General features: G+C 35.5%; 1 protein-coding gene across 1 annotated transcript in view; it reads right to left on the bottom strand.

Annotated features, from left to right (window-relative positions):
- Positions 1–36: 36 nt before the first annotated feature.
- Positions 37–10,065, bottom strand: part of LOC113067978 (leukemia inhibitory factor receptor-like) — a 24,239-nt gene continuing 14,210 nt past the window's right edge. The window contains exons 7-18 of the mRNA XM_026240491.1: positions 9,641–9,774; positions 9,371–9,516; positions 8,774–8,927; positions 8,454–8,518; positions 8,125–8,335; positions 6,770–6,952; positions 6,424–6,525; positions 5,265–5,414; positions 5,036–5,173; positions 4,767–4,863; positions 3,850–3,916; positions 37–3,732 (exon numbers count right to left, since the gene is read on the bottom strand). Of these exons, the coding sequence (XP_026096276.1) occupies positions 3,145–3,732; positions 3,850–3,916; positions 4,767–4,863; positions 5,036–5,173; positions 5,265–5,414; positions 6,424–6,525; positions 6,770–6,952; positions 8,125–8,335; positions 8,454–8,518; positions 8,774–8,927; positions 9,371–9,516; positions 9,641–9,774 (2,035 nt within the window). The 3' untranslated portion in view covers positions 37–3,144. The remainder of the gene's footprint in view (positions 3,733–3,849; positions 3,917–4,766; positions 4,864–5,035; positions 5,174–5,264; positions 5,415–6,423; positions 6,526–6,769; positions 6,953–8,124; positions 8,336–8,453; positions 8,519–8,773; positions 8,928–9,370; positions 9,517–9,640; positions 9,775–10,065) is intronic.

Below are 10,065 nucleotides of genomic sequence, written 5' to 3'. Positions count from 1 at the left end.
TGTCCAAAAGCAAAATAATCAGAAAAACACACTGGATTTATTTTTTCAGGATTTATTGTCTCTAATAATACAGACTAGTTGATATTCTGTTAGTGTATTAGCAACAGTGTAATAGAAGCTCAGATGCCTGCATACATCTTGATTTTTTTCTAAATGTGTTTACACAATCATATATGGAAGTAATTCATATTCCTCATTCATAGCTCCTCTCTTCCTCTCTCTGAACACTGAATGTGGAATCTGTCATGCATACAAAGGCAATAATATTATCGCAATATTAACTGGGGTGCAATATTCCCATCTGATGATCTTCATGCTTAAGAGAAAAGCTTATTTACATCAGTGTCAACAAGCTATTTACATTAACGCCTCATTTATGTAGTGTGACATCCTACTGATCTCTCATCTTAATTGAATTCGGAAGTTGCTCAAATCTAATTTAGAAAAATGAAATGCCCTGTTCAGACATTATATAGTAATTTTATATATATAAATCAGATTTGGACAACTTTTTTCCTGTAATGAGACAGCCTATAACATTGGCTCATTTTCCATTTATACTCCTAATAACTAGCTCATCTTGGCTAATATAAAATCTAAATCCGAAGCGAAGGCTTTCGAAGCATATTATTCAACAGTTAAAAAAAACAAAAACATTGCATACGCATTGACATTTGTATATAATACATTCATACAAGCAAATAAAAAAATAAACATTAATAGGCTTTTTTAAAAGATCTCTACACATAACTGAAAAAATGACATATTAGTAACTTATTTCAAAAAAATAAAATATGTTTCACAGTAGTGTTTAAAGCTTAAGCAACAGTAGATGCTGACCTCTCTCATATTTCTTCACAATCTCATTCTTAATGTTCATCTAATGCCCTTTCAATCACACACCACATTAGGAGTTTAATGACTGCTATCTGATGCTCTTCAAATTCAACATGAAATTGCATTGCGACCCATTTATTTCCACACTATGATGTTTCACAGTGAAACGAGATACTGAACACAAATAAAATGCAGGGAGGGGGTTGATTTCTTCCAGCAAACATAGATTAGATGGTGCACAGTGGGAGTTTCATAACTAGCGGTTTAGTTTCTTATCTTCTGATTTCATGTCAACTTTCATCATTCATTCTCACTGTAGTGACAAGCATCATGTCGTCCTGATGTGACGTATCTGTTGTTCTGACTGCTGCACAAGGTTTTGGAGGACTAGCGATATGTACAGTGCTCAGAAAAAGGCCTTCACAGTAACATTAGATACATATCTCTTATATATCTGTATGCTCGATTGATAAAGTCCAATCTAAAGGAATAGCAGGTCCTTCTGATCTCAGTAATTTACCCTGTGGTCCATGTGGGCCCATTATCCAAGGAAACTGTTTTGAAAGAAGATGCTGTTCTTTGTGAAAAAAACAAACAAAACAAAACAAAAAAAACGAAGCTCCCGAGGCACTGTGGTTATTTTAAAACCATAATCTCTGGACACAAGACATATCATCATCCTGGACAGAGGCATCTATGATTAGATACATAGTTGAGGTCATACTGGGAGTATTATTATTACGTTAGAGTCCAATATATTCATCAGGTGTGAAATACAACGATGCATTCATAAAACTAAAAGGTGCTTCACATGATGTACGGATAATGCCAAATTCATTAAATGTCACTGACCTTAGGAAAGCAAAAATGAAAAGACTAAAAAAATGTTTAGCTTCCCGCCTGGATTATTAGACCAAGAGCAGAGATTTTTTGGTAAATATGTTGAAGAGAATTGGGCTGCACGATTAATAAAAGAGAAAAAAAAAAAGAAAAGGAAATTGAAATTTCCAAACTGAAAAGGCTTGTAGTTTAATGTTAAAAAATTAAGACATTTTTGTAACAACTGTACTGTAAAATATTATTTTTATCTTTTAAAGTGAAATATTACAATAATACTATTTGTTATTTTCTTTACAATTTTTATTTAGTAATAGCAGTAGTGATAATAGTAATTATTAAAATTAAACACATTTTATTAGTCTCACTGCTACATAATTAATTTTCGGCCAAATGGTGCAGCCCAACAAACAAAAACAGCAAACAAAAAACAAAAACAAAAAAACAATTAGATTTTATTCCCAAAATTGTGCAGCCCTAGTAGAGAAGTTAAGCTGACTGAGCGTCAACCACAAATCAAAAATACACACAACTAGCTAGCTGCATCACGATTAACAGTAACGGTGTGTTTACATGCATCTTACACGGACTGACGATGTAAGATCACGAAAACACTTTAACAGCCATTTTCCTTAAAATGTAAAAAAGGTTTAAGAAAAATCAGAGATGCATATTTCTCCCATTTTACTTTTGTTCTGTCAGCTTATTCAATGTGCATGGGTCTGTTTACACAGACAGTGAGACTCGAGAAGCTGTTGCTTGAAGCTACATATCATTTTTTTTTAAATCACCTGAAAGCGGCGCAGCTTTGAGAACAAGCCTTAAGTGCACTGGTTTTGATCTTTTTAAATGCATATCTAAATACGTTTCACTGGCAGAGAAATGTGTGAATAAATAGTCAATCAACGTAGGGGACCATTTACACAACAAAGTTCAGCTAAAAATGGGAAACTTTTTATGAGTTTTGCCTGTTCGTACATTAAACTTTTTAAAAATGCAAATTATTATTATTTTTTTTTCGTTTTTTGACTACATCGTTGTTGTGTAAATGTAGCCTTAGGCTGCTGTTTGGACCTCCTACCGCTACAAAACTGTAAGTAAAATTAGGACTGAAAAAAAGCAGTGAAATGTTGTACACAATATAATGCTGTAAGGGTGAAAATGTACTGCGATCACTCCAATAACACTGCAAGAAAGCGGTACGAACACCATCGTATGAATAGAAGTGACGTTCCTACACTAAAACATCATACTGCTCTGAGCGAGCGAGAGAAGATAAGACCACCTTCAGCTCTTCAGTAGTACTTCACCTGTCTGGTCAGTATCACAAGTCCTTGAGAAGCAGTAGTGACGGTGATTATGTAAATGTGAGCGATTTCCAGTAAGGGCACAAACCCTAAAACGAACTGAAAACATCCTCCTAAAAGTGAACGGCACAAACGAACGCAAAAAATAAAAGCTAGTGCGTTCTCAGGATTTTCCAGAGAGAAAATTGTGGAACCAGGTGTTTGAAGGCTGTGGTTTCTCTTCAGAGGATTCTGGGATGAGGAACTGGGATGATGTGACCGACGTAGGGCTGCCAAGGGAACCGCTAAAGTTTTCCGCCTCTGGAGAATCCAGCTGCCAGGAACACTGGGGTTTGTAGCCTGCATTCATTCCATCGTCTTGGAAGTCGGCTTCGAATTCGATTTGGGACTCGGGCGGAGCCGCGACAGACTGCATTTGAGGCCTGTAACCTCCGCCACTGCACGCCCCCTGCGAGGGGGTGGGGCTCTGGATGCCTGCGTAGGTCACTTCAGTCTGCGTGGAGCCCACCGAGACGGTGGAGGAACCAGAGGAGTCTGAGACCTGGTTACTGTGAGAGCCGTCACCAACCACCTGGTTGTAGTATCTCAGCAGGGCCGGTTCATCAGAGTCAGTGTCGACCTCGATGTTGTCGTTCTCAGACTCCTCCTCTTCCTCTGGGACTGGGAACAGGCCTTCCTTAGTAAAATCCCACCCTGGACTCTCCTCAATGTGGACCAGACTGTGAGGAGAGGGCTTCACATCCAGAGGACCCTAAACACAAACAACAGCAAAGCAATTTGAGGAATCATTTGTGTTAGCAGAATTAAGTTTTCAGAAATAGTAAAAGTGACTCCTGTCTTAGCAAACACTAATAAAGAAAGGTTTTACCTGTGGGGAGGACCAGTCTCCGGGTACTTTAGGTCCAGGGATTTCAGGATAGAAAGCTTTCTTTACCCTGGAATGACAGAAAACCATAAAGGCAACTGATTTACAGCAATGTTGCTACATTGTGTGTGTTGTATAACTAAAAAGCTGATAACTAAAGCTGAAAAACTAAATGTTTAAACATTTACTTTAATTGAAATAAACATAAAATAAAAAATATATTTAAAAAATCAGTTTTATTTAAATTTCAATCTAATTTTCTTTCAGTTTAAACTGAAGTACTGAAATTGATCAAACTAAAACTGAAATAAAATTAATTTAATCTAAATAGACAAAAAAACTAACTCAAAAACAAAAAAAAAACAAAAATAAAAACGTACATTTTAATAAACACTAGATCTAGTTAACACTGATGGGAGAACACAATTGTAGCACACATACTATCAAGCCATTTTGGTCAAAAATAACTTGATTTAGTGGATTTCTAAAAAATTATTTAACTTGATGGAAATGCTATTAAAGCACAACAGTCTCTCTTCTTGTAGCAACAAAAGCTAAAAACTTAAAACTTATTTTATTTCAGTTAGTTGCCAAGGCAATACAATTTTATTAAAATTACTAAAACTGAAATTAAAATGGACGAATTTAAAAAACTAAAACAACTAAACATGAGGAAAAAAAATGCAACAAAATTACTAAACATTAAAATGGACAATATCATATTAGAAACTAATTCAAATTATAATAATCAGTATATTTTGCTAAAATAACATTGACTTGTGATCAGTAAGACTGAAACAATAGTCTGTTGTTGTAGCTCATACTGTAAGCCATTTAGGTTGAATTGATTTGATTTAGTGGGTTTTGGAAAGTATTTAACTTAATGGAAATGCTTTTAAAGCACATTAATAAAGTCCTACCACTCTCTCTTCTTGTAGCAGAAAATGCTGATGAGGATGAGACAGCAGAACATGATTCCCAACGGCACAAGAATGCCAACCAACAACATGTCAGCAGCTGGAAGAAAACAGAAAAGCAGGAGTTTAGGAGAACTGTATAATCTGCAATACCAAAACAATCAAATCTAAACGACAAAGTTAGTTGTTCTATATTAATGAGTGTTGACTTTGATATCTTATCAGCTACAGAACAATGACACAATATTTGAAGGAATTTCATAATTTCTTACTGTTCATCTCCATTTTAATGGCCACAGTGGCCCCTGCGTCCTCCCCAGCTGAGGTGTAGGCCTTCACTACGAACTTATAAGAGCTCAGAGACAAACCCTTCACCCTGTACGACTGCACTTCGGGGTCAGAGATATTATCTAGAAACACAACAACACAATTATTACAATATCTAAACTATAAGATTTACATAATTACAATTTTTTTTTATACATGTGTGAAAGTGCTTACCGATGAGATCCAGATGTGCAGCATTTGCCAGGTAGATGGTGTATCCGCGTATGAAGCCTCTCTGGTGTTCCATCGCGGTGGCTTTCCAAGACAGCAGCACATCAGAACCAGCCTGATTGGGTAACAGATCGCTGACCGGCTGTGAAGGAACTACAGAAGAAAACAGTCCAAATCTAGCAGTCATTTATATCCTCTGACATCATCAAAAATTTAAATCCATGTCTGCCAGCCTTGAAGTCATTGATATGTGAGTGTACTCCTAAAAGTTGACAAAATAATCATTGCAGATGCTGTATAAATATGAGCATGCTCAGGGTAGAAACTAATTTGACTATTCAATTCAATTCAAGTTTAAATAATATGCTATCTAAAATTAAATGTCTCCTATTCCTTAGCTATTAATATCTAAATATTCATATTTTCTTGTTTGTTTAATATTTAATAGTAGCAGATTTAGTAACTAGTATAGTAGTAGTAATAATAATAATAATGCTGTCCCCTTTTCCATCCATCCTGTGGATATAAAGGTAGGGTTTGTTTTATTCATTGTGTCCCCATTGGTGATATTTCTTATTTCAATGTTCTTAGTAATAAGAGTAATGATAATAATTATTATTGTTATTGCTATAGTCATTATATTGCTATATAATTACAACCTATTTGTTTCAAGTCGTGCAGCCCTACAAACAATCACACATCTGGGGACAGATGTATAAACTTTGCCTCAACAGGATGTTAAGAAAGTGTCTTAATAACTAGAAGTTATTTTAAGAGTAATCAGTCTTATTTTTGAATTCAACTAATCTACTCTTTAATGCAACTGAATTAAAAATATCATTATTTGATGACTAACTTGTAAGACTGGTCTAAAGCTTTTATGCAACTGGCCCATGGATATATATATATTTTATTATTATTATTAAATTGCTGGATTAACTTTTCCAGTAAATACATGAATACAATATTCACATAAGCAATGTTTGTGTTTTACAGAGAGCTACCATTCAGTTGCCACTGCAACAAGATTAATGGTTTGCTAATATTTTAGTAATGTTGACGAGTGACCTGTAAACAGAGCAATGCTGTGGAATTCACAGTAAAGGCCCTACTGTATGTGTGAAAGTGCTTTATGAGCGGTGAACAGCAATGCTTCTCTTACTCATCTCCTGTGAGTATCCCTGCCATCTCTGCAGAAGCGTAGGAGCGCTGGTCGAGAGAGAGTACACGGATACGGTGTACCTCACTCCTGCCACCAGAGAGTCTGAAATCAGCAGAAACTAATAATCAGCTAAGTGCACTGAGAATACATGCAGTCATGGTGTAATCAAAGTGTGAAGAAATAGGTTTCCAATCCTAAGATCCTGCAGCATTTGAGTGCAAATGTTTAAGTATTTTTTTATTTTTATCTATGCAATGCCATTCAGGTATTATTAAGTAAGTGTTCAAGTACTTTGAAGAATCACTGTATTAAGACTGTACACTGTGTAGGAATTGAAAAGCCTCACCTGAGTTCACTGTGAAGCTGCTGTCTGATTCTGGAACTTTCTTCCAGTCAACGGTACAGAGTCCACTGCAGCCGGTCGGGACCCACTCCACAGCGTACCCGCTGCTCGCATTGACATGAGGCTGCCAGGAGAGGACAAATGATCCATTTGTGCCGAGCAGCTCAGACTCAGACAGCTGGGAATCTACAGGAAAGGAGAGCACAGAGAACACATGGAGCTCAACACTGGTCTGAATTAGCTGCCTTGTTGTTTATTACAGCTATCAATGCATTGAAACAGTAAACTGTGATATAAAGCAATTAGAGCTAAAGTTCCACTAAAAAATTACTTTAATAACAAATAATTTGAGTAACTTAACAGTTATTTAGTTTAATTTATTTATTTAAATTCAATTTACACATAAAATAGCCATTAAGAATTCTTTTCTCCATTTATCTACTGATAAACTGTGAAATACAGTTCAAGTAAACCTAAGCATGTGACAATTCTGACCAGTCAGAAAACACACAGGATAAAGTCAAACCGTTTTAGGCCTAGTTTCATAGACAGAGCTTAGCCTAAACCAGGATTCGGCCATAGTTCAATTAGGAGATTTAAGTAATTTTTATAAACATGCCTTAGAAAAAAACATTATTGGTGTGCATCTTGAGACAAAACAAAGGCACTGATATATTTTAAGATCAGTCAGTACAAGTTCTTTCATTTGAAACAACAGACTTGCATTTTAGTCTAGGACTAGGCTTAAGCCTTGTCTGTAAAACCCGGGAGTTAATGTCAAAACAACCATGTTACCTTTTTTAATGCCAAATGTACTAAACATTTATTTTACATTTTTAAAATGTATTTACTCTAACCCCATTTCTTTTTTAAATAAATGGGTTCTTAATAATAATAATATAATTATTATTATTAATTATGCTTTTAATAATATTATTATTAACACATAATTAAAAACTGTACTTTTTAATTGTTTTATATTATAAAAGAACAAAATACATGCAATATATAAAAATTACTTTATTATATTATTACTGCTTACAAATATTTATATAAAAATACATTTAAATATATTAATTTATAATAGGTGTGTGTGATTTTTTTAATTATTATTATTATTAATAATAATAAAATAAAAACAACAACAACAAATAACACAAATACATATATACAGACACACTGCACATGTGTGTATAAGTATAATAAATAGATTAAAACTGGTTATAAGTATATTAGCATCTAAATATATTTATATAAAGTATATAAAAATTTTTTACTTTATATAATAAAATGTATAGAAAAACATCAATAGGATGCACAAAACAAAAGCAGCTGAAGAATGAGATGGCTCCCTGTACCTGCTCTGTATGCTGGGGTGCTCCCAGTGGAAAGCTCAGAGAGACCAGCTGGGTTTCGCGCTGCCACGGCAACGGTGATGTCACTGCTGTTGTTAAGGATGATGGGATAGCTGAAGTTCCAAGGAGGAAGAGAAACCGGTGCCTCCTCGGCTGAGCTCTGAGAAATCTCGTAGGCGACTAATGCACCGTGACTTTTTCTCACGGACAGAGGCTGAATGAAAAGAGGCACATGGCACCAAGCTTATTTATAAGAATAACATATTATTCAATTTTATGGGTTCAGTCACATTTCATATCCTAGATGATGGCAAACGTAAAGCAGCTCTTACTTTCCAAAAAACTCGTCCTGTGTTACTGCTGTCCATCCAGATCCAGACATCAGGAGCATCAGGACCTGAAAATAAACTCGGTTATAGATCTATATAAAGTTAATATATAATAAACATAAGAAATAAGAGGAAATGATGTAGAAAAGCAAGCTATGAATGACATGAGCTTAGTGTATTGGAGTATTTGCACTGACCACTAGGCCACAGTTTTAATACAGCTGTAAATATCTGAGATGTCGTATGTGGAGAAGTAACAGACAAAGTAGATCGACTAATTTAGATTTATTGTTTAATTTTCTGCAAGTTATTTCAACACTCACGGTCCATTTTAGTGTGGATCCTGTAGGCGGCGCTCTCGTTCCCCCACTTCCAGAAACTGTGCTTCGAGCCGCAGCGCACTGTCACAGTGTAGTCCACATCTGGCCACAAACCCTCCAGAACCGCAGAAGATAATCCTGCACCACTGTAGTTATGCTACAGACACAGACAGAGAGAGAGATATACACATTACAAATCAGTAGCTACTTTTTACATATTAGTCTTCTTACATGCAGTTGGTTATTGATGAATGTAGTGAGTAACAAACTTTAAATTTAAATCATTATTATACAAATACATGTGCATTACTGGGACAGAAGGAAACATTTTCAGTGACTGAATACAATTTACAAAGCTTTTGTATTGCTTTAGTCAACTTTCATGGTGCTTTTATTGAACTTCTTGAGAGTCATGCATTTTTATTTTATTTTTTTGATTTGTCATGATCACTTAAGCAGTTTTTTTCATGTTTTTTTTTATAGTAAATGTCAGCAAATGATGTTAGAAGTTTCATTTTTGGGTGAACTATCCCTCTAACTCCAAGACCACACCAAAAACAAACAGGGTTCTGGGAGCTGAAAGCTGAGCAGTGAACTTACTGTGCTGTTATGTTCCTGGTCTAAGATTTGCAGCTGGCAGACCATCTCCAGCTTTTTATACGCCTCCACAGACCAGCTCCACTGCAGTGTGGCACTCCAGGCCTTGACTTCAACTGCTGTCACATTCACTGGAGCCAGCAGATGTACTGGAAGAGAGACAGCAACCATCACAAGAGTTCTCAGTCAGGAGAATATTAAGACACTCGCTCTGACTCTATTTATAATGTAAATATACTTATTGAAACAGAGCATGTATTGAAAATGCGGTACCGCGGTCAGTGAGTTGGGCTGAGTCAGTGAGCTGGACGCTTCCAAGAGGATTTCGAGCCACCAGAGTCCAGCTCTCCTCCCAGACCTTCGAGCTACACCACGATCCCTTCCTTTCATTAGCCTCCAAACAGTCCCTGTGGATACAAATATACTTTATAAAATCACATTCATTATTTAGACTTTCATTAATTCAGACAAGAAATTGTGTGATATTTATATTAAAACATTCATGGGCATCTTGGATTGGCAATAAAAATATACATGACACAAGTTAAGCGGCATAACTGTTTTCAATATGCAGCAAATCAAGCACATTTAAATGATTCTGAAGGATCATGTGACATGTGGAGTAAAAGTGCAAATTCTGCTTTGCATCACAGGAATAAATTACATTTCAAAATATATTCAAACAGAAAATAGTTTTA

The sequence above is a fragment of the Carassius auratus genome, linkage group LG30F, assembly GCF_003368295.1.
Source record: "Carassius auratus strain Wakin linkage group LG30F, ASM336829v1, whole genome shotgun sequence".
Classification (NCBI taxonomy): Eukaryota; Metazoa; Chordata; class Actinopteri; order Cypriniformes; family Cyprinidae; genus Carassius; species Carassius auratus.
Note: the sequence above shows the minus strand (reverse complement) of the source record. Positions and strands in the feature narration are given on the sequence as shown.